At 43.9% G+C, this 26,893-nt stretch overlaps 1 protein-coding gene across 1 annotated transcript; it reads left to right on the forward strand.

Annotated features, from left to right (window-relative positions):
• Positions 1 to 14,731: 14,731 nt before the first annotated feature.
• On the forward strand, positions 14,732 to 17,308 carry LOC142915622 (uncharacterized). The gene has a single exon (XM_076061346.1). It carries the CDS (start codon positions 15,039 to 15,041, stop codon positions 16,497 to 16,499), a length of 1,461 nt encoding a protein of 486 aa, XP_075917461.1. The 5' UTR covers positions 14,732 to 15,038; the 3' UTR covers positions 16,500 to 17,308.
• Positions 17,309 to 26,893: the final 9,585 nt, after the last annotated feature.

Raw genomic sequence — 26,893 nt, forward strand, 5'->3', positions numbered from 1 at the left:
TACATTATAGACTGTCAGTACACTCACTCAGCTTAATAACCATTACTACAGTCTACATTATAGACTGTCAGTACACTCACCATACTAAATAACCATTGCTACAGTCTACATTATAGACTGTCAGTACACACACCCAGCTTGATAACCAGGCTACAGACTACATTATAGACTGTCAGTACACTCACCATACTTAATAACCATTACTACAGTCTACATTATAGACTGTCAGTACACTCACCATACTTAATAACCAGGCTACAGTCTACATTATAGACTGTCAGTACACTCACCATACTTAATAACCAGGCTACAGTCTACATTATAGACTGTCAGTACACTCACCATACTTAATAACCAGGCTACAGTCTACATTATAGACTGTCAGTACACTCACCATACTTAATAACCAGGCTACAGTCTACATTATAGACTGTCAGTACACACACCATACTTAATAACCAGGCTACAGTCTACATTATAGACTGTCAGTACACTCACCAAACTTAATAACCATTACTACAGTCTACATTATAGACTGTCAGTACACTCACCATACTTAATAACCAGGCTACAGTCTACATTATAGACTGTCAGTACACACACCATACTTAATAACCAGGCTACAGTCTACATTATAGACTGTCAGTACACTCACCAAACTTAATAACCATTACTACAGTCTACATTATAGACTGTCAGTACACTCACCATACTTAATAATCATTACTACAGTCTACATTATAGACTGTCAGTACACTCACCATACTTAATAACCAGGCTACAGTCTACATTATAGACTGTCAGTATACTCACCATACTTAATAACCAGGCTACAGTCTACATTATAGACTGTCAGTACACTCACCAAACTTAATAACCAGGCTACAGTCTACATTATAGACTGTCAGTGCACTCACTCAGCTTAATAACCATTACTACAGTCTACATTATAGACTGTCAGTACACACACCCAGCTTAATAACCAGGCTACAGACTACATTATAGACTGTCAGTACACTCACCATACTTATTAACCAGGCTACAGTCTACATTATAGACTGTCAGTATACTCACCATACTTAATAACCAGGCTACAGTCTACATTATAGACTGTCAGTACACTCACCATACTTAATAACCAGGCTACAGTCTACATTATAGACTGTCAGTACACTCACCATACTTAATAACCAGGCTACAGTCTACATTATAGACTGTCAGTACACTCACCATACTTAATAACCAGGCTACAGTCTACATTATAGACTGTCAGTACACTCACCAAACTTAATAACCATTACTACAGTCTACATTATAGACTGTCAGTATACTCACCATACTTAATAACCAGGCTACAGTCTACATTATAGACTGTCAGTACACTCACCATACTTAATAACCAGGCTACAGTCTACATTATAGACTGTCAGTATACTCACCATACTTAATAACCAGGCTACAGTCTACATTATAGACTGTCAGTACACTCACCATACTTAATGGTTTGCAAAGAACCTCCGTCTTGGAGAAGTCAATGTCATGTGAGCCCACTGAATTATAACAGTGATCTGCCACGGCAGAGGAGTTCGTTCTACCGTGTTTCAAGTCTGCTTTATGTTCGCGGATGCGGTCCGAGATATGTCGTTTGGTTTCTCCAATGTAGCTACTACCACAGAGGCACTTTAGTTTGTAAACGCCCGGGTACTGTATGTCTGGAACAGCATCTTTTACAGATGGAATCAGATCACGTATTTTATGTACTGTGTTGCATCGGACCTGGATCTTGTGTTTATTCAGGATTTTGGAGATCTTTTTAGTGACCCCTGCAATGTAGGATAAGGTGATGGTTTTGAGTGGATCCACAAGAGGATCCTTCATGACTGGAGTGATGGCTTTGCGGATTGTGTAGTCGGAGTAACCATTAGCCCTGAGAGGCTGAGAGCCTGGTGTACGTGCTAAAGTTGAGGGTAAGAATCCACCCATTTTTTCGCCATATAGCATTGTGATATATAACGACTTATTGTTGGTATCTTAGCTGATTGGAGAATATATAGAGTTTATTGATAACATTGAGGTAATTTATATTTTAGTTTTTATTGGTTCACTATATAGTATTCATTATATAGTGTAGTGTATACCCAGTTACTGTGAATAGCTCAGATGTGTAGGCTTTGACTTCAAGATAGCCATTTCTGTGACCAGTCACAAGCTAATCACTCAGCTATTTCAATGCTAAATTCTCCTAGTTATTTCAATGCTTAATTCTCCTGTTTGATTTGTAATAGGTGCCTCTGTGAATGTGTATGCTGACTTTAACATAGCCATTTCTGTGACCAGTCACAAGCTAATCACTCAGCCGTTTCAATGCTAAATTCCAAGCTAATTCCTTTGTCAAGGCGCTTTGTTTCTTCTCACACAGCTTAAAGGTCGCGATCTGAGCTTGGCTTTGTTCGCTCCAGCGCTGTCCTCCAGACAGTCTCGTCCCTTCACCTGATGAAGGCCGCTTGTGTTGTGGCCGAAACGTCGTGAGGATTTTTTGTGTTATTTTATTTTATCAATTTATTATTTTATTCTCATTCTACGTGACTTTACCGAAAGAACCAAAGAAGATATCCTGGATCGTTTTGGTGAACGCTACAACAACAATACTCATTTCTATACAACGTCTGCCTCACGTGATTACTCTGTGTGGTTCATAAGGTGGGGCGTGTGCTGCTTTGATGATGGCAATTCAACCCCCGACCCACCACCCTCCCCAACAACTCGCTCCAACCATTCTGCGGTCATGATTTGGGACTGTGATTCCATTTGCAAGTAAACTCACATTTCAACAATGAGGGTTTGAAAGCATTAAGCATTAGCTCTGTCTGCATGTCTGCTCTGTTGTAAAGATGATCCAATATGAACACAATTGTAGTACAACAGCTCACGTTGCTATTAGGGACCTAACAATGTTGAAAACTGGTCAAAATTGATTAAACGGCCCACTCATGGTCCAGAGCAGAACTCAGTACCACCTAAGGTAGCAAAACTTCAGTCGTACCCATTTATTTGGATGGAAAATGAAAGTAAATTACTTGATAGTCTCACTCATTGCATTTGTTTATCACTGGCCACATAGAGAAATTGAAACTGCTCAATGTAGGCCACCTCACGTGGTACCGACAAAGGAGACATCTCATGGGCTATGAAAAAATAAGAATAGGTTGTATCCTTTCTGGCAATAAAACAGATCTTAAGATTCATTGAAGAAGGTTTCTGTTTGGTGTTTGAACATCTAAACACCCGTTTTATTGCCAAAAAAGGATCAAATCTATTCTTATTTTGTCATACTTTGATACCGTCAAAACGGTCTCATTGTGAAGCGTCTCATGGACTATTGGATGGGGAGAAAAAAACCGGCGCGAAAAGTCAGCGCCGACCTCTCCTGTCGTGCCCAGTGACGTCATCACGGGCGAAGTTCACCGCGCGAAGTCAAACGCCGCCTCGTGGGCGCCGCTCGAAACGCAAAATCATCGCTCGGTGAACATTTCCGAGGACAAACAAGCGTATGCAGGGAACCGTGTGAGTTTGTGTTTCTTGTTTCCTCTGCGCAATGTGGGGGAGGGCTTCATCCAGCAGTGGATTGACAAAAGCGCTGTATGCATACTGCACAGGCTACGCTAACGTCACATTTAGGCCCATGGACCGAACAAACGCGGCTCTCTTTCTCCATCCGTCTCCACTCTCTCTCTCTTCCTCTCTCCACTGCTGGCCTGTAGGTTTGGGCCGAGCGAGTTCCTGCCGGGGATTTGGCTCTTCAGGAGCTGATTCCCCCCGTGGCTTTGTCGGCACGAGGCGACTGCGAGGAGTGTCAAGGGCTCCACCGGGCCCCAAGGCGCCGCCCCGGCACCACCGTAGTAGCCAAACCATCGGCGCTCGGCATGGCCTGTATGAAGGTCCTGCTGGACCGCATGTTGCGCACGGGGTACAACATCGTCCAGGAGAACGGACAGAGGAAGATCGGACCACCGCCCAACTGGCAGGGGCCCCCTCCCGCCCGTGGCTACGAGGTGTTTCTGGGGAGGATCCCGCGCGACCTCTACGAGGATGAGCTGGTGCCCGTGCTGGAGACGGTGGGGAAGCTCTACCAGCTCCGCCTCATGATGGAGATTAGCGGAGAGAACCGCGGCTATGCGTTCGCTACCTACGCGACGCTCGCCGAAGCCACGGATGCCGTCAAGAAACTCAACAAATTAGAGATCCGTCCCGGACACCGCATTGGAGTCCACTTTAGCGTGGACAATCGCCGCCTCTTCATTGGGGGTGAGCGGTGCCACGGAGGGCGTGGTGGACGTCAAGATGAGCGTCTGTCGCTGGAACAAAACTCTCAACCGAGGCTACGCGTTCATCGAGTACGGGAGCCCCTTTGTGCTTTTGCGTGAGCCGGATTTCAACACAATTCCCGATCCGTTGTGGTGCCACGGTCTCGGAGCAACTCCGCCAGCGCCTCGACTCTCCCGTGGCCCCCCACACCGAGCACACACCTGCAGCGCGCACACGTAGCGTCCTGGCGGGGGTTTGCCCGTCACGACGGGTTTTCATCCGAAGGGTCTCTGGGATGAAAGTCCCGCAGTTTCCCGGTGCCAGGAGAATGGCCGACCCTCGCAGAGCGAGTCACATTGCGGCGCCCCTGAGTTGGCTTAAAATTGTTTGGGCGCGAAGGTTCGCCGGGTCGGCGGCGACGAGTCGCGCGCGACGCTCCCCGCCTTCTCGAGCCGCTCGCGGCATCCGTGCGATGCCGGCGAGCGCCGCTACAATGCGGTGATAGGCAAAGTTCCCTTTTGTCTTCGTCCCTCCGACTCTCACGGCGTCCACGCGACGCCGTGAGCACGGCCGCGAGGTACGTGACGGGGAGTGCGAGCACTTGCGGACTTGGGTAGCGGTAGGCCTAGGCTCTGCTCGTAGAATATTCCCTCCGGGCGGTGCGGGGTTTGCGCCACGAATAAAAGTTAGCAGAGAGCATCGGTGTGGTGCGTGTGTGATTCCTGTGCGGAGCGGCTCCGTGGGTGGATGCGCGGCGAGAGCGAGGGCGGAGCCACGGCCTGAGCTCACGCGTTGAGATCATCGCCCGTCGGCGTGGACGCGAGTGGGCCACCGCGTGCTGCGCCAGCGTCAGCCGTAGTGGGCGCGCGGCGTGCACGGACGCGCGTTGAGATAATCGCCCGCAGGTGCGAGACCGTTCGGGCCCCGTGTTAACGATGGCTGCGGTGCGCGCGGATGCTCGTGGAGGTAATCGCTCGCCGGTGTAGGCGCTAGCGTGCCGCTGTCCGCTGCGTTAGCGATAGCCGCGGTGCGCGCGGGGGTGCGTGGGTTTACTCCGTGCGGCCGTGAGCCAGCAGCACGAGTCTGTCCCTCGGAGAGGGCGCTAGCGCGGGGGGCCCGATCGCTCGGTCGGCGGGGGCCCGGCGGGAGCCGACCGACGCGGTGGAGGAGGCGGCGGAAGGGGCGGACGTCGCACCCCACCTGCCCAGCGAGGGCGGTGGGGTGGACGTCGGCCCCCACACCGCCATGGCCCTGTACACAACTCAAGGAGCAGGGAAAATGGTAATGTTGCTTGGATTTAATTTTAATATTATTGCAACTGTATAGTTTTGATATGTTTTATTGAAAAACATTCACGTGCATTGGCATGTCCCTCTGTCTCAAACATTAATAATGTATCATCTGCAAATGTCCTTTAGCAATGTAAATGTTAGTTCAACATTGGTATGCAGCTTGAAGAATGACGGAGTCTTATAACTGAAGACACTTCGGATTTTCAATCAAAATTTACAAATAATCCACTCTACCATAAACATGCTACATTCCAGCTAAAGTATAGTAGTATATTACTGTAAAGTAGTATGGTGTATAGCACAGATATTTTGTACAAATCCAGTGAGATGGGAGTGCTGCTTTGATGCATTACGCTTGGATCGGATCTCATGGGTTTAATTCAGGCTAACCCCTAAGGGTACAATTTTATTTTTACAGTTTCAATCGGACCAAGTACCTGGGGAGGTTTATTCCAAGTCAACATGGCTTAAAATCTGCCATGCTGAAATAAAATAGCTGGACGTTATTGCTTCTGACGTGAGTGCAGGACTCGCTATCCATGCCAAGGTGCAGAGGCTCATTTGGGCGACCAAAGGAATTCCGAATGCATGTTACAATCACGTTAATTTCCGATGACTGGATTCATTGGTAGAGTGCTCCAACTTGGGCAGAGATTTCTGGCTGGAAAGTGATGTTGTTAAAACGTTTGTCTCGCAGTTTTAAAGGTTGCAATTTCAAAATACAGTTTGCGCATCAGAGCTCAATACATTGAGTACTACTCTGTGTGAGGTTAACAGTCATCCAATGGAGAGACTGGGCTACGCCATATAAATGTGGAATTTATATCAGTTGACAGGTCAAACGTACTCTTTGTCTTTTTTGGTCACTTTATTATTATAGGCTAGTGGTGTTTGTGTGTTTTAATCACAGAGATGGGGGGGGGGGCATTGCACCTCGCTACACTCATCCACTGCTGATCCAGTCATGACCAAAAGTGATTGCTGATTTTAAAACCGTCGTCTCGGTTGAATTTGTGTCTGTATATATGGATGGCTTCGTGAACGAATCTTTGTGGATAGCCAGTCGGTTTGCAAAGTACCATCGTCTTCGAGAAATCAATTTCATGTGAACCTGTTTTATATGAGCCTTTTCCTCATCAAGACTCTGCACCATAGAGCCCAATGCATATCCGACCAGGAACACATAGCCAGTGAACTCAAGCATGTACACCAAGCTCTTAAGGCTAATGGTTACTCCGACTACACAATCCGCAAAGCTATCACTCCAACCATGAAGAAGGACCCTCTTGAGGAGCCTTTCAAAACCATCACTTTACCCTACATTGCGGGGATCACAAAAAATATCTCCAAAATCTTGAATATACACAAGATCCAGGTCCGTTTCAACACATTACATAAAATCCGTGATCTAGTTCCGTCTGTAAAAGATGTGATTCCGGACATACAGTACCCTGGCGTCTATAAACTAAGTTGCCTTTGTGGTAGTAGTTACATTGGAGAAACCAAACGACATGTCTCGGACCGCATTCGTGAACACGTAGCAGACCTAAAACACGGTAGGACCAACACCTCGGCCGTGGCAGATCACTGTTATAATTCAGTAGGCTCACATGACATTGACTTCTCCAAGACGGAGGTTCTTTGCAAACCATCTGGCTACCATGAGAGATTCGTTCATGAGGCTATCCACATATACAAGCACAGAGACAATTTCAACCGAGAGGAAGGAATTCTGGCTTAGCAATCATTGGAAGGATTTGATAAACCATTTCGGGTCTTAATTGATTGTTCACGCTTACGGTGGCTTTCAGACAGCATACATTAATTTTAGTCCCCCCCCTCTTTTCAAAACATAGATGGACTCGTCCTTCTAAATAAACTGCCAAATCACTCTCCGTGGAGCTAACGTTAATAAATAAATAAATGCGAACCGCCACTTCTTTCAAATGTTTCTTGCCGTTGGTTTTCACACCTGATGATGACTGCTTGTGTTACAGTGGAAACATCGTGAGAATTTTATTGTTTTATATATTTATTTTATTTCATTGTTTCCCTTCAACGTGACTTTACCGAAAGAACCAAGAATATAATTCATTGTTTATTATGTTCGCGTTACATTTTAAACAGAAAATGTTTACGTTTGCGGGACCTCTTTGGCCCAGAATTAAAATGGTGACAGAGAAAGGGACGTGGCGTGAACACCTACACACACTCAGTGTACACACACACTCAGTGTACACACACACAGAGAAAAGGACGTGGCGTGAACACCTTCTGCCTATAAACAAACAGCAGCAGCAGCAGTGGCTGTGAAGGTGTTGATCTGACTGGTGTCAGAACATCAACAACAACAACCACCACCACCAGGGTGATGGGGGGTGGTGGTGAAGGGTGGTGCGGGGGTGGTGGGGGGTGGTGGAGGACTCCCCGGGTCTGCCAAGTGGTGGCCTGTGTCTGCGTGTGTACACACAGAGAGTGTACACATACAGAGTGTAAACACACAGTGTACACACACACAGTGTACACACACAGTGTACACACACAGAGTGTGTACACACAGAGAGTGTACACATACAGAGTGTAAACACACGTCGTGAAAATTGTGTACCGTTCCGGCCTATGAAGGCCGGAACGGTACACGAGGGGGTGGGTGGCCAGCACCACGCCCGACCGTCTTTGTCTCCCTAGTGGCGATATTTACACACCGCACCAGGTACTCAGTGACACAGCGACACACAGTGACACACACAGTGTATACACATAGTGTACACACACACAGTGTACACACAGTGTACACACACACACGGTGTATACACAATAATGTCCACGTTGTTGCTGAGCTCACACACCAAAGGGAGGGAGCAATGGAAAATTAATCTAAATTAACTTAAACTGCAACTCTGTGACGTCACCACTCTGCAGTACCTCATCGGCGTGAAACGCCAGGGGGAGGTGTACCTCGCTAGTGACATCATGTCACCAAGGTATTCACCCCTCCCCCGTCCACTGCGCTCTTGAGCGTGACGTCACCTCCGCTTGGGTCACTGCCGATATCGTTCCAGTAGCAATCCTTATTTGGGCAAAGCTACGCCCAGTGACTGGTGGCTCATTAACATAATGTGTCCGTTAAAGCCATCGCGAGTTTATTGCGACGGGTTCAGTGCCCACGCCCCCATCGCTCGACATATAGGCCGGCCTCATTAACATAATTTATTCATATTCTTATTTTTTTCGGTAAAGTCACGTTGAAGGGAAACAACAAAATAATAAAATATATATAAAACAATAAAAAATTCTCACGACGTTTCGACCATAACTCAAACGGTCGTCTTCAGGTGTGTTGGTTTGCATAAATTTATTTTTAAACGGCGCATTTATTTATTTATAAAAAACGTTAGCGCCACGCGCAACGATTTGGCAGTTTATTTAGGACTAGTCCATCTATATTCTGAAAAGAGGAGGGGGAAGACGACATTTTTTATAATGTATGCTGTCTGAAAGCCACTGTAAGCGTGAACAATCAATTAAGACCTGAAATGGTTTATCAAATCTTTCCAATGATTGCTAAGATAGAATCCATCTTCTCGGTTGAAATTGTCTCTGTGCTTGTATATGTGGATAGCCTCATGAACGAATCTCTCATGGTAGCCAGATGGCTTACAAATAACCTCTGTCTTGGAAAAGTCAATGGCATGTGAGTCTACTGAATTAGAACAATGATCTGCCACGGCCGAGGTGTTGGTCCTACCGTGTTTAAGGTCTGCTTTGTGTTCACGAATGCGGTCCGAGACATGGCGTTTGGTTTCTCCAATGTCACGAAAGCTTTAAATCAAAATATAATTTATTCAATTTTGATTTAAAGCTTTCGTGACTGCAGTAATTCATATTCTTAGTTTTTTCGGTAAAGTCACGTTGAAGAGAAACAACAAAATAACAAAATATATATAAAACAATAAAAAATTCTCACGACGTTTCGACCATAACTCAAACGGTCATCATCAGGTGTGTCGGTTTGCATAAATTTATTTTGAAAACGGCATATTTATTTATATATATAAAAATAACGTTTGCGTCACGCGCAACGATGGCAGTTTGCCAGGACTAGTCCATCTATTTTTTGAAAAGAGGAGGGGGGAGACGAAATTTGTTTTTATGTAAGCTGTCTGAAAGGCACTGTAAGCGTGAACAATCAATCAAGAACTGAAATGATTTATCAAATCTTTCCAATGATTGCTAAGATAGAATCCATCTTCTCGGTTGAAATTGTCTCTGTGTTTGTATATGTGGATAGCCTCATGAACGAATCTCTCATGGAAGCCAGATGGCTTACAAAGAACCTCCGTCTTGGAAAAGTCAATGGCATGTGAGCCTACTGAATTAGAACAATGATCTGCTACGGCCGAGGTATTGGTCCTACCGTGTTTAAGGTCTGCTTTATGTTCACGAATGCGGTCCGAGATATGGCGTTTGGTTTCTCCAATGTAACTACTACCACAGAGGCAACTTAGTTTGTAGACACCAGGGTATTGTATGTCCGGAATCACATCTTTTACAGACGGAACCAGATCACGGATTTTATGTAATGTGTTGAAACGGACCTGGATCTTGTGTTTATTCAAGATTTTGGAGATCTTTTTTGTGATCCCAGCAATGTAGGGTAAAGTGATGGTTTTGAAAGGCTCCTCAAGAGGGTTCTTCTTCATGGTTTGAGTGATAGCTTTGCGGATTGTATAGTCGGAGTAACCATTAGCCCTAAGAGCTTGGTGTACGTGCTTGAGTTCACTGCTTATGTGTTCCTGGTCGGATATGCATTGGGCTCTATGATACAGAGTCTTGATGAGAGAATTCTTCTGTGATGGATGGTGGTGGGAATCCGGTTTCAGATAAGCATCCGTATGGGTAGCTTTCCTGTAGACAGAGTGGCTCATTGAACCATCAGGTCTCTTTTTAATTAGGACATCCAAAAAAGGTATCTTGCCATCTATTTCGACTTCCATGGTAAATCTGATGGCTGGGTGTATGGAATTGATGTGGTCGAAGAATTTGTCTAGAGCAGGCCGGCCATGTGGCCAGATGACAAAAGTGTCATCCACGTACCTCTTCCATAAGGTTGGGCGCAGAGTGGCAGTCTGGATGGCGTCAGTCTCAAATTTCTCCATGAAAATGTTAGCTATAACTGGAGAAAGGGGGGAGCCCATTGGGGTGCCCTCAGTTTGTTTGTAGAAAGTTCCATTCCAAGTGAAGTATGTATTGGTTAAACAGTATTTGGTTAAACATTGTATTTTTGTATTTGGTTAAACAGCTACGATGTCGACCAAATGTAAGGAAAACCTGATTTCCAAATTTAACCTCCTCTTAAACAAAAGACCGGACCCACACACCAAAAAGTTAGACGTTAATAAAGTCGTAATTAATCGCAGTAACAGTTCTATTTCCGATAGTCTGAAATCCGTTTTAGCTAAAGGTCTAAACTTTGCAGTCACACCTAAACACATACCAGTTAATGATATAATTGCCCAAGTAGACGTTGCTCTCAGGGGCCTGGGTCACATCGCTGCAGACGTAGCAAGATCTGAAATCGCTGCAACCCTCAAAAACGCTAAGATGCCAGCTAGCAACCTCAGCAAAGATGAGCGTTTTGAATTATATAAATTAAAAAAGAGGAATGATATTGTAGTTCTCTCAGCTGACAAAGGCAATGCTACTGTTATCATGGATAAAATAGAATACAACAACAAAATTAAAGAATTACTCGACGATGGTAGTTATACAAAAATAAAAAGAGATCCCACCAACAGCCTCGTCACACAAACCAACAAAATAATTTCTGATTCAACCACATTAATTGATCAATCTAAACAGTTTTCGTTGAAACCTTCTGCTGCCAGGCCACCAAGATTATACGGCTTACCAAAAATACATAAAGTTGATACACCTCTTCGTCCCATAGTCTCTACTATCAGCTCCCCCACCTACAAACTAGCTCGTTTTTTGTCTGAAATCCTGCGTCCTTTCACTGGAAAGACCACCTCTGCGGTACAAAATTCTACTCACCTGGTATCAACAATCAAGGGTATTTCCCTGTCCCCAGACGACCTGCTTGTCAGTTTTGATGTAGTTTCCTTATTCACCAAGGTTCCTGTACCTGACACCATTGCAATCATTGAAGACTTGGTTCATCAAGGACTAAACACTGAGGTACCCCCCCTGGTGAGACACTGTTTAACCAATACATACTTCACTTGGAATGGAACTTTCTACAAACAAACTGAGGGCACCCCAATGGGCTCCCCCCTTTCTCCAGTTATAGCTAACATTTTCATGGAGAAATTTGAGACTGACGCCATCCAGACTGCCACTCTGCGCCCAACCTTATGGAAGAGGTACGTGGATGACACTTTTGTCATCTGGCCACATGGCCGGCCTGCTCTAGACAAATTCTTCGACCACATCAATTCCATACACCCAGCCATCAGATTTACCATGGAAGTCGAAATAGATGGCAAGATACCTTTTTTGGATGTCCTAATTAAAAAGAGACCTGATGGTTCAATGAGCCACTCTGTCTACAGGAAAGCTACCCATACGGATGCTTATCTGAAACCGGATTCCCACCACCATCCATCACAGAAGAATTCTCTCATCAAGACTCTGTATCATAGAGCCCAATGCATATCCGACCAGGAACACATAAGCAGTGAACTCAAGCACGTACACCAAGCTCTTAGGGCTAATGGTTACTCCGACTATACAATCCGCAAAGCTATCACTCAAACCATGAAGAAGAACCCTCTTGAGGAGCCTTTCAAAACCATCACTTTACCCTACATTGCTGGGATCACAAAAAAGATCTCCAAAATCTTGAATAAACACAAGATCCAGGTCCGTTTCAACACATTACATAAAATCCGTGATCTGGTTCCGTCTGTAAAAGATGTGATTCCGGACATACAATACCCTGGTGTCTACAAACTAAGTTGCCTCTGTGGTAGTAGTTACATTGGAGAAACCAAACGCCATATCTCGGACCGCATTCGTGAACATAAAGCAGACCTTAAACACGGTAGGACCAATACCTCGGCCGTAGCAGATCATTGTTCTAATTCAGTAGGCTCACATGCCATTGACTTTTCCAAGACGGAGGTTCTTTGTAAGCCATCTGGCTTCCATGAGAGATTCGTTCATGAGGCTATCCACATATACAAACACAGAGACAATTTCAACCGAGAAGATGGATTCTATCTTAGCAATCATTGGAAAGATTTGATAAATCATTTCAGTTCTTGATTGATTGTTCACGCTTACAGTGCCTTTCAGACAGCTTACATAAAAACAAATTTCGTCTCCCCCCTCCTCTTTTCAAAAAATAGATGGACTAGTCCTGGCAAACTGCCATCGTTGCGCGTGACGCAAACGTTATTTTTATATATATAAATAAATATGCCGTTTTCAAAATAAATTTATGCAAACCGACACACCTGATGATGACCGTTTGAGTTATGGTCGAAACGTCGTGAGAATTTTTTATTGTTTTATATATATTTTGTTATTTTGTTGTTTCTCTTCAACGTGACTTTACCGAAAAAACTAAGAATATAATTTATTCAGTTACAGAGCCGCTCGTGGGAGGGAAGTGACGTCATACTACTTCCTGCTGTCGCGAGGCAACAGGAAGCTGCCGTGTGCGCGCTTGCACTGAAAGCCGAGGTGAGAAATTCTCATCGTTGTGGTGGTGGTCGTGGTGGTGGTTGTTGTTGTTGTTTACCAAGGTAGAGCCTCTCGCTCTCTCTCGTAGGGATGTCAGTTGAGTAGCAGCGAGCACGGGAATCGATGTCCAGGTTGGAACTTTACAACGCGGGGCCTAGCCATGCGGGGCCTTGCCTCCTGCCCTCGCCTGATTGCGTTTACTTTAATTATCTCGCTTAACTTTAATTTGTCTTCACCCGGCTCGCCACTTTGTAACTTTGTTTTATTGTCAATATTCACGCAGTTTTTATTTTCTTTTGTTAGCAGGCCAAGCCCGCTTGAGCTGCTATACCGCTCTTGTTATCAGAAGCGACCTGCCCACAACAACACAAGGTGAGGCTTTGTCAACGTGTGTGAATGTTTTGACTTAAAACTTTGGTGACTGCAGGAATTAATATTCTTGGTTCTTTCGGTAAAGTCACGTAGATAGAAAATTTAATAAAAATAACAAATTATAATTTAAATAAAAAAATTTAAATAAAGCAAAAAACCCACGACATTTCGATCGCAACACAAGTGGTCTTTATCTTATTGAATTTAATCTGTTATTTGTATTTTCTATCTACGTGACTTTACTGAAAGAACCAACAATACGTGCATCAATGTCTATCGGTCAAAGACGCTAAGCGCGTGCCGCTGTTGACTCTGAATGTGTGGAGGGGAACACCTTCACCACGGGGAGAGAGAGACAGAGACACGGATAGCCTCGGCTATGTTGATTGATCCTCGATTCATTACTTGGTGGAGTGAGGAAGAATTAATGCTGAGCAGATGAAGGTGGCCAGGCATGGTTCTGGTCACACCACCACCTGTTTACTCATGGCAGTGTGTGACAGTGTCAAGTTTGTGTTTGCAGTAAAATCTATTAACTCTATTGCACACGGAGGTTATATCAAAACAATAGGTTATTTTTGTTTTCCTCTGGAAATCTTCATACGAATGGAAACAGGAGGTGAACACAGCACACACATGCAGCTGAAGTCGGATCTGTTCATCCCAGCATTCAAGGACATCTGAGCCTGGATTCACACCTCTAAGTTGCGATTGAACATTAATTTATGCATTTCTGCATAACACAAATAGTATTGTTTTCAACACCCTTTGCTATGTCAGCTGAATTTAGCTTTAATAAATATTCCTTTTGTAGTCAGACAGCCGAAATTGTGTGCTTAGAGTTTTGAGTTAACATTCATCTTGAAGATATGAAGGCTTCCAGGCATATTAATGACATTTTCCCTCTCATTGTGTGCCATAACAGCCCGTGGAGAGAAACCCTTCAGGTGCACTCTGTGTGGGAAGGCATTTGCACGTTCATGAAATCTGATGAATTTGAGAAACTTTTCATTACATCATGAATATATTAATAAGTATTGACGTGTAAGTCACGTGTGCATTCCTCTGTGCCTGACGTGTAGATGGTGTGGATATTCTTTTTTTCTGTCTGCAGCTGACGCTTCCTCTGCAGAATTGGTCTGATGGAGCAAAGGCACTCAGCGCAGCTCGGTACGACAAGTCAACAATGCGACCAGCGTGCATACAGCACGGACCGGACTGGAAATCTGACACGGCACCAGAGAAGTCACACAGGAGAGAAACCCTTCAAATGTACTGTGTGTGGGAAGGCATTTTCATGGTCATCTGCTCTTAAAAAAACACCAGAGAACACACACAGGAGAGAAACCCTTCAGGTGCACGATGTGCAGGATGGCGTTTACACAGTCATGTAATCTTGTAATACACCAGAGAACACACACGGGAGAGAAACCCTTCGAGTACAGTGTGTGGGGGAAGGCATTTTCAGATTCATTTGCTCTTAAAACACACCAGAGAACACACACGGGAGAGAAACCCCTCAAGTGCAGTGTGTGTGGGAAGGCATTTTCAGATTCATCTCATCTTCAAAGACACCAGAGAACACACACGGGAGAGAAACCCTTCAAGTGCAATGTGTGTGGGAAGACTTTTTCAGATTCATCTACTCTTAAAACACACCAGAGAACACACACGGGAGAGAAACCCTTCAAGTGCAGTGTGTGTGGGAGGACATTTTCACATTCATCTACTCTTAAAAAACACCAGAGAACACACACGGGAGAGAAACCCTTCAGGTGCAGTGTGTGTCGGAAGACATTTTCAGGTTCATTTGCTCTTAAAACACACCAGAGAACACACACGGGAGTGAAACCCTTCAAATGCAGTGTGTGTGGGAAGACGTTTTCAGATTCATCTACTCTTATAACACACCAGAGAACACACACGGGAGAGAAACCCTTCAAGTGCAGTGTGTGTGTGAAGGCATTTTCACGATCATCTGCTCTTAAAACACACCAGAGAACACACACGGGAGAGAAACCCTTCAAGTGCAGTGTTTGTGGGAAGACATTTTCACGGTCATCTGCTCTTAAAAAACACCAGAAAACACACACGGGAGAGAAACCCTTCAAGTGCAGTGTGTGTGTGAAGGCATTTTCACGGTCATCTGCTCTTAAAACACACCAGAGAACACACACGGGAGAGAAACCCTTCAAGTGCAGTGTTTGTGGGAAGACATTTTCACGGTCATCTGCTCTTAAAACACACCAGAAAACACACACGGGAGAGAAACCCTTCAAGTGCAGTGTGTGTGGGAAGGCATTTTCACAGTCATCTGGTCTTAAATCACACCAGAAAACACACACGGGAGAGAAACCCTTCAAGTGCAGTGTTTGTGGGAAGACATTTTCACGGTCATCTGCTCTTAAAAAACACCAGAGAACACACACGGGAGAGAAACCCTTCAAGTGCACTGTGTGTGTGAAGGCATTTTCACAGTCATCTTCTCTTAAAACACACCAGAAAACACACACGGGAGAGAAACCCTTCAAGTGCACTGTGTGTGGGAAGGCATTTTCACAGTCATCTGGTCTTAAATCACACCAGAGAACACACATGGGAGAGAAACCCTTCAAGTGCAGTGTGTGTGGGAAGGCATTTTCACAGTCATCAAATCTTAAAAAACACCAGAGTACACACGGGAGAGAAACCCTTCAAGTGCAGTGTGTGCGCAAAGGCATTTGCACATTCATCAAATCTTCTAGTACACCAGAGAACACAGACAGGAGAGAAACCCTTGAGGTACACTCTGTGTGGGATGTTTGCACAGTCATCACATCTTAAAGTACACCAGAGAACACACACGGGAGAGAAACCCTTCAGGTGCACTCTGCGGGAAGGCGTTTGCACATTCATAAAATCTTCAAGTACACCAGAAAACACGGAAGCATCAGAAGATCTGCAAGGAGTGGAATCTGAAATCAGCTTGTGAAAGTCAAAGTGCCACAATAAGCCCATCCCTCACGAAACAAGAACCGGACGAAAATCGCAGCTTGGACACTTTTAAAGGTATCGAGGTGAAATATGAAGAGGTGATGGTGAAGAGGGAAGAAGTGATGGTGAAGAGGGAAGAAGTGAAGGTGAAATGTGAAGATGAAGATTCAACTCCAAAATGGGACCTTCACATCGATGGAGGCAACGTAAAGCAGAAGGAGAATTCTGACTGTGAGGCAGAGCGAGGCAACTCCCAGCAGTTTGTGGAAGTGGAGGTGTAGGTGGACTTCCTCCGAGACAATACAAAGTCAAGTGGAGACCCGGTAGATGTGTAAGCCAGAGACGATGTCGCTACAATAGATGCACCTTTGTCACAAGCCTTTAATGACAATGTGAAGTTGAACACTTTGTGGGCCCGTGGGTTGGCTAGATCTCTAACCAGGAGCAAGAGCCAATTAGCTCCCAAGCATTCACTATGTTATAATAATTGCTTTTACACGGTGCTTGCTTAATCGCCTCAGCAACTCGGAGTTTTGTGTCGTACCTCGCCTGAAACACTCAAAGAGCATCCTCAAGTAGCAGCTGCCCCTGTGTGGCACAAGGTGGTGGCCCTGCACCGGCCTGCATGTGGACAAGAGCCTGTCAGTAGGGGGCGATGATTGATGTGTCATCTCAGTTGTGTGGTTTGTAGGTAATGTTTAGAATTTGCTACATTTTCACTCAGCCGCCAGCATGCAATGGCCTACTCGTTTTGAATGACACAATAGTATGTTTTACATACACGGTGAAGCAGACTGTGCAACTTTTTTAAAAAGCTTCTTGTTAATATGATGTAACGTGATGCAGTATATTTCACTGCAGTAATCCAATTTTGTTAATATGCCTGTCAATAATTTAGAATGTATACTTGTCTGGTTTTGTGCATACTTGTAACATTTGATCTATAAGGGTCAAACATTGATTAAGTGATGTTATGACAAAGTGTGTGTGTGTTTGAAAGTAACCTGTACAGTTTACTCAGGTGAGACCCGTTGTTCTTGTGATACAGGTCAAAGGGTACTTTTGTGTTCCACGAAGCATCTGGAGCAACTCATTGTCTTTGAAATAGGTAGCACGCTCGGATCATTCATCAGTTACAAGGCATACCACTTAAAAGTTACACGTATAGGAGGTACATTCTCTACAACACGAATTGTAGTTTTGTCTTACGTGTTGATGTAGATTTTGTCTAACTAGGACTAGAAATGCACCTTGCTGATTCACGTCTGGATGTTCGTACCTATCGTTTGAAGCAAACCCCACTGCTGTTGTTGAAACGCTGTGCACCAATAATGGTCCAACACGTTGACGGCCTTCAGGCCAGGAAAGTCACAACATTTACGGCACACGAAGGACGCATTCACGCAAGTACCCCATGCTCCGTTTTGAAGTTTTAAAATGAAACATCTTTGAATTGTGTTGTGTTTTGAATTAGATAATTGTATTTCTTCATTAAAAGCTTGTCTCAATTTACATCTGGAAGACTTCATTGAAAAGGACATTTCGTGTGAATTTTCTCTCGTCGTTAAGTAGACGGTCTTGCCGGGGGTTCGGTTCGATGCGGCCCTTTACCTGGTTGGGATTGCGGGATCGAGATAAGGCGACACGGAGCTGGCCGTGCGAGAAGACCGCCGTCTGCAGATCGATTCCAACGTAATCGAACGTCTGTCCCTGCGCCTCCGTCGTCCATGCAGGGGGCGCGTAGGTTTGCAGCGCCCCCTGCATGAAAACAACGGAAAGTGCAGCGCTCATCACAGATAGATAAAGTTGTGCGCTTATATTTAAAATGTTATTCTTTTATAAGGTGATGTTGAAATCGGAAAGTGTTTGATGATTTCAATCAGATTGATTCATTATTATGCAACACATATCTGAGCTTTTGTGGTCCTGTTGAGATCAAGTTGGAAAGAGTCCGTGACTATAACTTCGCTCAATATTGTAAACGTGTTTCTATTATTTAGTTATTGTTGTTTAATACCAACTACTTCAGATAATGGGGTTCAAGATGTACTTGAATGGCACGTTCATTGTTCCGGTGTTTAATGGCTTGGACGTTGTGGCAAACGGCTTCCATCGATGTGGAAGTCAATGGTGGATGATGATTTGACATTTCGGTGTTCATTTGGAGTAGATTGTTTAACTGTTGCATACCGGGTGGTGAAATACTTTGCCGAGTACCTGAACTGTTTGACCAAGTGAATTAATGAAGAGTTCGATACGAGTTTGAGCGTTAATATTCTTGCGGAACAACAAAGGTCTGATATTTTAAAGATTCCTGATCGTACGTTTATTGCGACAATGTTCATAGGGAACACGTGTGGAGGAGAGTTCCGGGTGAAGTCTCCCCTTACCTGGCAACCATGGTGGCTGTCCGCTGATCACTCTCGCTCCGTCACAGCTATGAGCTGTAGGGACGGGACGCTCCACCCTGGCGCTGTTTTAATTCACAGCACAAAGAGCGGAGAGCCTCATCCCTGCAGTTCCCTCCTGTTGTGCCGCAGCATTTACCGCGTAACGAGGCAACGTTTTCATGAGCAGTGCGTTCCACTACACACCCACATGAGCGAACCATGTGCAACAGTGTGCGTACTACACTACTATACACTACACTATACACAACACTATACTAAACTATACACTACACTATACACTACACTACTATACATTACACTATACACTACACTACTATACACTACACTATACACTACGCTACTATACACTACACTATACACTACACTAAACACTACACTAAACACTTATACACTATACAATACACTACTATACACTACACTATACACTTATACACTACAATATACACAACTATACACTACTATACAATACACTACGCTATTATACACTACACTATACACTTATACACTACAATATACACTACAATATACACTACACTATACACTACTATACACTACACTATACACTACTATACAATACACTATTATACACTACACTATACACTTATACACTACAATATACACTACTATACAATACACTATTATACACTACACTATTATACACTACACCAGGGGTCGGGAACCTTTTTGGCTGAGAGAGCCATGAAAGCCACATTTTTTAATAAAATTCCGTGAGAGCCATATACTTTTTTAACACTGAATACAACTAAATGCGTGTATTTTTAACTAAGACCACCAATTTTAGAATATAATAAGTCTCTGAATGTATCCTTTTTAATAACGTTATACCAACAACTAATAATAAATAAAATACTTCTTACCATTCATGCGACTTCTGGTGCTGCATTGTTTTGCTGATGGCTTTGTAGTCTGGTTGTTACGTGGTGAGGTTAAGCTTCATGCAGGCGTTGAGGCTTTCATCCGTTAAACGGGATCGTAGGTTGGTCTTGATGTGTTTTAGATGTGAGAACGACTGCTCACATGAATACGTAGAACCAAACATGGTCAATAAAGCAATACTCACACGCTGCAGTGTGTGGTATGTGACAGGAAGCGCGTTCCATGTTTTGACAATCAGCTGGTCTGCAGGTTGAAGTTTTTTCATTTCTGTCCACTTGTGTTTGCTCGCCAGCTCTGCTTGCTGTTGTTCAAGTCTTTCCAAAGCTTCATTCAGTGACTTGAACTTATTCACCCACATGTCTGAAGCCTTCAGGTCAGCAACTTCCAGCTCAAAATCTCTGATGGAGACACCAGGGATGTAACTCAGGTCGGCTTTGTCCACTGAACACTCGTGTGGATGAGTGATGAACTTGAAAAGACGAGTGTGCTCAGGAAATTATCCAAAGCGTGCTTTGAATGACTGCTGGAGATCAGATGCGAAGCCAGCTAGCTGCTGGAGATCAAAATGTTAAACGGGGTCACTTGCTGTGCACGCATCTTTAAATTCTCTCAGTTTTTCATAGTGCAGTAAACGACCTTTTTCAATATCCACGATGAAGAGTTCCAGCTTGTTTTCAAATGCAAACACTGCTTGTTGAAGGGATAAGACTATTTCCAATGCCTTGCATTTTCACATTGAGCTGGTTCAGATGTCCAGTCATGTCCACAAGATAGTACAACTTCAGGAGCCACTCAGTGTTAGCTAGCTCAGGATGCTCGACATCTTTCATTTCAAGAAAATAAATAAATACAAACCGCCACTTCTCTCAAATGTTTCTTGCCATTGATTTTCACACCTGATGATGACTGCTTGTGTTGCAGTCGAAACGTCGTGAGAATCCTCTACACTTGTTAAATTAGCGCTCGTTTACCATTGATTTACTTATTGTTACCGAGACTATCCTTGCCAAATTACTTGTTTAAGAGATAGCAACTCGCCAGGTGTTTAAGAGGAGAAACCAAAGAGGCAAATTGCTGGGAGATACGGCCACAGGCCGAAGAGTGACGCACCTTGAATGTCGTCATTCAAGGTGCGTCACTCTACGTATGAATGTACTCGTCGTCGCTATTAAATCATTGTTTAGTGTCGAGCAACGGCGGGCACGTCCAAGTTGTTTCCCACTGAAGCAAGTGAGTGGTGGGTGTTGATTGGTTACTCGCGATGAGCACCTGCCCCAAGTCTGTTATGGCTACACGGGGGGGGTTTCTGTCCTTGCCTTTGGTCAGAATCAGAATCTCAATCAATATTCACACTGGAGGAATACGATGAACTATAAAGCTCGTTCTCACAGATGTTCAGTACCCTTGGTTCGCCTCGTAGACCGCGACCGCTTCGGCCCAAGCGGCTGTGGATGAGGACCTCGCAGGCTTCTCAGAATCCGGAGTCAAAAGGGAGGGAACCGGGGGCGGAGGAAAAAAATTGTGAAGCGTGCCGCTAAGCACGCTCCTCACGTACAGCTGCAGAGACGAAGATCCCCCCCCTAGTAGCCTTGGGCCAGAGCTGTGCTGAAGACCAGCACGGCACACCGCGCCTGGCCACCTTTGTCTCCCCTACGCTGATGCCTTCAAGGGGAGGTCTCCACATTGGTAATGTTTTAACACGTTGAATCAGATGCTACAATCGTTTTGAGTCTGAGTGGATGTAGAGGAGGCCCATGACCTTTTAAAAAAAGAACTCAACAACTGGAATATAAATTCGCGCTATTCCTCTAGCGACGCAACAGCCCTGCCTACTCCCCACACGGGAATCTACACACACACAGCGACACTCGCTCCACTCGCCATGTCTATGTCTTTCTGTGCAATCTTCTCGTATGAGGTCATTCTTCAGGAATCTTGAGCGTCGCAAGAACGCGGCTATTTGGCTGACGGCACGGCACGTCACGTGCTCCGTGGCGCACGAATCAGAGAGGAGCCCAGCACACGAACCACTAGCACGCGCCTCGCGCACCCTTCTGAACAGACTGTTGGTAGAAGGTGCGCACACACACCCCAACAAATACACTTCATACATGACACGCATGAATACGAATGTAAATACACGTTCTGCCGTCCAAATATTGAATTCAGATACCAAGTTGCAAATTCATCAGAATATTTATTTATACCAATCAATCGCTCACAAAACCACCTACCCACCCTCTCAAGTTCTCACACACACAATAACTCATTCACCAAGCCGTGCTGGCCTGCACAGGTGCTCGCTAACAGCACCTGCCCCAACAGTCTGTTAAGGTGCTCGGGGCAGGTGCTCGCTAACAGCACCTGCCCCAACAGTCTGTTAAGGTGCTCGGGGCAGGTGCTCGCTAACAGCACCTGCCCCAACAGTCTGTTAAGGTTGTCGGGGGCAGGTGCTCGCTAACAGCACCTACCCCAACAGTCTGTTAAGGTGCTCGGGGCAGGTGCTGCGGGATATTTGTCTTTGCGTGAGTGTGTAAATGTGGGAAGCGGTAGTGTCGTGATGAACACACTTCGCCACGAAGTCGGCCAACCAGTTGGATTTCCCGCTCACGGCAAAGACCGGTGACGATTGTCTGAATCGGTAATGGCCTCGCCTATGTCGATCACTGTTACATTGTTTTTTGTAGCTTTGTTTTGGTGATTTTGAAAACGTTTGTTGTAGTACAGAGTTAGCCTGATAACTTTAATCTAAATTGTCTTATGGTTATTGTTTGACTTGCATCCCACTGGGATTTATGCACGCAGCGTTGAAATACGGTTGTTTTTTTCTGGAAGACTCTGCTGGTTTTTTCCTGGATTTTTCTGTTTGCGCGTAGTCACTTTAAGATGTTTCTTGTTCACGTTTTTGTTTTGTTGCGGTTGCACCCGAGTCAAGAGCCGCACGGCTCACAGGGCTCTACACATGAAACTTAAATTAAACTGAAGACGACGTCTCGCCAGCATGCATCTATCCTCCACGCGTGGTTTCTGTCACGCGACTTCCACGATTTCGCCTGAGAGTCTCCCGCCGCGTGCCCCCATAGGTCTTCTCCATCGGTCGCTCAACTCGCGTGGACCATTCATCCGCGTGGTCCACGTGGTCAAAGAAGAAGTTGGTACCAGCCGAGGCAGCACAACGCCAGTAACACAGACTTATGTTAATGGTCGATAAGAGTGAAGTACAGTACGTCATAACCCACTCTTTTCAAATGCTTGCCACATAATTCGTCGCTATTGGTCACATAAAGAACTTGGAATTGCTAATGCTGTGCCACCTCAGGTTCTAAGGCAAAGTGAAATGTCTGCTCTGGGCCGGTCAAGGACACCATTTCTGGGATGAAACGATCACATTCACGACACGTGATGAAGCATTTAAGCAATATGCACTGCTGTAACCTTAGCAGGTACCCACCACAGTCAGTATGCACTGTTGTAGTGAAAGCAGGTACCACCACAGTATGCCCTGATGTAATTATAGCAGGTACCACTAGTTAGTATACCTGCTGTAATTATAGCAGGTACCACTAGTCAGTATACCTGCTGTAATCATAGCAGGTACCACTAGTCAGTATACCTGCTGTAATTATAGCAGGTACCACTAGTCAGTATGCCTGCTGTTATCATAGCAGGTACCACCACAGTCAGTATGCCTGCTGTAATCATAGCAGGTACCACCACAGTATGCACTGATGTAATTATAGCAGGTACCACTAGTCAGTATGCCTGCTGTTATCATAGCAGTACCACCACAGTCAGTATACCTGCTGTATTCATAGCAGGTACCATTACGTTCAGTATGTACTGCTGTAGTGAAAGCAGGTATCACCACAGTATGTACTGCTGTAATCATATCAGGTACCACCACAGTCAGTATGCCTGCTGTAATCATAGCAGGTACCACCACAGTCAGTATGCACTGCTGTTATCATAGCATAAAAAAATATAACGATACTATCATAGAATGTTAACTAAACGAGCATACATTTTTAACTAATTTAGGATAAACATTAAACTTAATGAGTATGGATAAATATTCTGCATTAGCATTCATATTAAAATTAATTAGCATACCAAAATTAGCATAGGACAACCGTTGACCAATCGCTGCGCACCATCGCTGGAGACGCGTCCAGGTTTTCCTCTCGACCAATCGGATTGCTGGCCCTCCCCCCCCTCCCCACTTTGGCACGCGGCGACCAATCAGATCGCGGGAGGACGCAACCATTTTTAATGCCCTACACGCTGACCACCGCGCGCCCATGTGCGTGTGAGTGTTTAGTTTAGTTTTAATTATTTTAATCATTAAAGTTCGCGAGTGTCAAGGTAAGCTACGTTGACTTTTTTTAAAAGCGTTTTCTCAAGACAACCGTTGTTGCTGCTGCGGCTGTTGTTGTGAAAGGCCCGGTACACCCTGAGGCCTTGCCTAGACTAGGACAGCCTTGATGTCACGTGGGTCCACACTCTTTGCGTCTTTCGGTAAAGTCACGGAGGTAGAAAATAAAATAATATTTATTATTTAATTTAATTACATTTTATTTTAAAATTTTAATTCAATTAAAATGTATTTTATACCTACGTATTTTTTTTATAAATGAATATTTTTTTATAATTTAAATACATTTTATTTTATACCTACGTTAAATTTAATTTTAAATTTTAATTAAGTTAATTGAAACTTATTTTATACCTACGTATTTTTTTTATAAATGAATATTTTTTATAATCTAAATTAAATTAATTTTATGTTATACCTACGTTAAATTTAATTTAATTTTGTAATAAATAAAATTTTATTTAAATTTATTTTATTTCATACCTACGTAAAATTAAATTCTAATTTTTAATAAATTAAATATATTTTATTTAAATTAAATTTATTTTATTTAATACCTACGTTTAATTTAATTTTTAAAATATATTACATTACTTTATTTAAATTAATTTTATTTTATACCTACGTTAAATAAAATTTTTAATAAATGAAATTTATTTTATTTACATTTTTTGTAATAATTTAAATTTATTTTATTTAATTTGAATTTATTTTATACCTAAGTTAAATGAAATGAAATGTTTTAATAAATAAAATTTATTTTAATTAAATTTATTTTATTTCATACCTACACATGTGCAGTCATTTTAACTGCTCTGACTGCTACAAGCTAAGTGCGGCCTGGAAGCGTATTATTAAGTAATACATTTTACAATTACAATTCCTTATAGAGGAACCCCATACTAATGAACTGACTACGTATCTATATAATTAAAAGACCGCACGCAGATATCGCAAAAGCGGACCCCGTTGTCAATGATATAATTCGATGTACGTACAGCAGTTGCTGTATGTACATCATTAAAATTACACCGATTGTAATACGTCACCAAAGACGACACAATTTTAATTTGACCCCCGGGTCTGATCGCGTTAATTGTGCAGGTGGCGGGGATCGAGAGGTTACTTGCACGTGTGTGCAGCTTGTTGAATATTGACGTGCGATGACTTGTGGAGAAGAAGAATGATGATAATGATGGCGATGCAAGTCTTGAAGTCTGACGTTGTTCTCCGAGTCGTGTAGCCTACCGCGTGCCACTTTGGGGATTGCGTAATGTCATTTTAGTTTCCTCTGTGGAACTTTTTATTTTGTTGATCCTAACGCTGTAACTAACGTAGGGCGGGCTTGGGAGCGGCGTTGACGATGTGTTTTGGCGTTACACCAACCAGCACCTTTGCATTCAGAAGTTGGAGGTGCTTTGATTGTTACAGCGAGAGGTGGAATCGTCACCGCCATCGTCATGGGTTTAAGTGGGCACGGAGCCCGTCAAGGGAATGGGTAGGTAGAGGAATGGGGTTGGAGAGTATACACAACTTGCATTTCTAGTCATTTCAACAATTTATGGGCATGCGCATCATTAACAGTGTCCTGATGAGCAAAACAAAATCGCAATTTAATCGTGAATCTATTGTCATAAATGAGGCCGAAATATGAATAGTCATGCTCAAAACCGCATTCCTATTGTTACTAAAAATAATTGTACCCCCATTCATGATGACAATTCCAATATGGTCATTATGATGCTCAGAATTACACTTATATTCTCAGAATCATGAACATTTATTTAAACAGCAGTGTGCTCAAAATGCAAATTTACCAATTGCAACATGTACACAATCAATTCCAAGAGTCTTATCAAAGTAAGTCCTATGTATCGTGGTGTTTTCATGCTTATCCATTATTGCGCGCCCCCCAAAAAAAATATACAAAAGTGTATTTGTATAATGTTTGCACGGTGTACAGTCTGGAAATTACCCACATGGCAAATTTCAAGCTTGGTGTGTGTCGGGAAGTACGCTAAACATTTTGAAAAGACACACATTCACAACTTTGCCTTTGATGTATGTGGAGATTGGTAATAAATTGTTAATTTAACTACTTTCACGTTGACGGATTGGAAATAGGAATAGCACTGGCTCACCACGGGGCTTATCGCATGGTATCTGGGCACTTTATTTGAAACGTAAACCCCACAGTTTGTGAGTACAATTCCTCGCAAGTTGCGTCCACAGAGACAGACAATGAGGTTTCTAGGTAAGAGTAAGAAATGAATCTACGTGTCCAGGAGAGACGAGAGCCAAGAGGTCACCTCGGGAGACGGGGCGGCGCGTCAACCTTGGTCACGTGACTGAAGGAGTGTGGGCGTGCCGTGCGTACGTGTGTGTACTGTGTGTGTGTACCGTGAGTGTGTGTGTACTGTGCGTGTGTGTGTATACTGTGCATGTGTGTGTACTGTGCGTGTGTCTGTGTGTGTACCGTGTGTGTGTACTGTGCGTGTGTACTGTGCGTGTGTGTGTACCGTGTGTGTGTACCGTGCGTGTGTGTACCGTGCGTGTGTGTGTGT

This window comes from Petromyzon marinus, unplaced genomic scaffold (assembly GCF_048934315.1).
Source record: "Petromyzon marinus isolate PM22_M1 ecotype Great Lakes invasive population unplaced genomic scaffold, UKy_Petmar_22M1.pri1.0 PM_G_Scaffold_33, whole genome shotgun sequence".
Classification (NCBI taxonomy): Eukaryota; Metazoa; Chordata; class Hyperoartia; order Petromyzontiformes; family Petromyzontidae; genus Petromyzon; species Petromyzon marinus.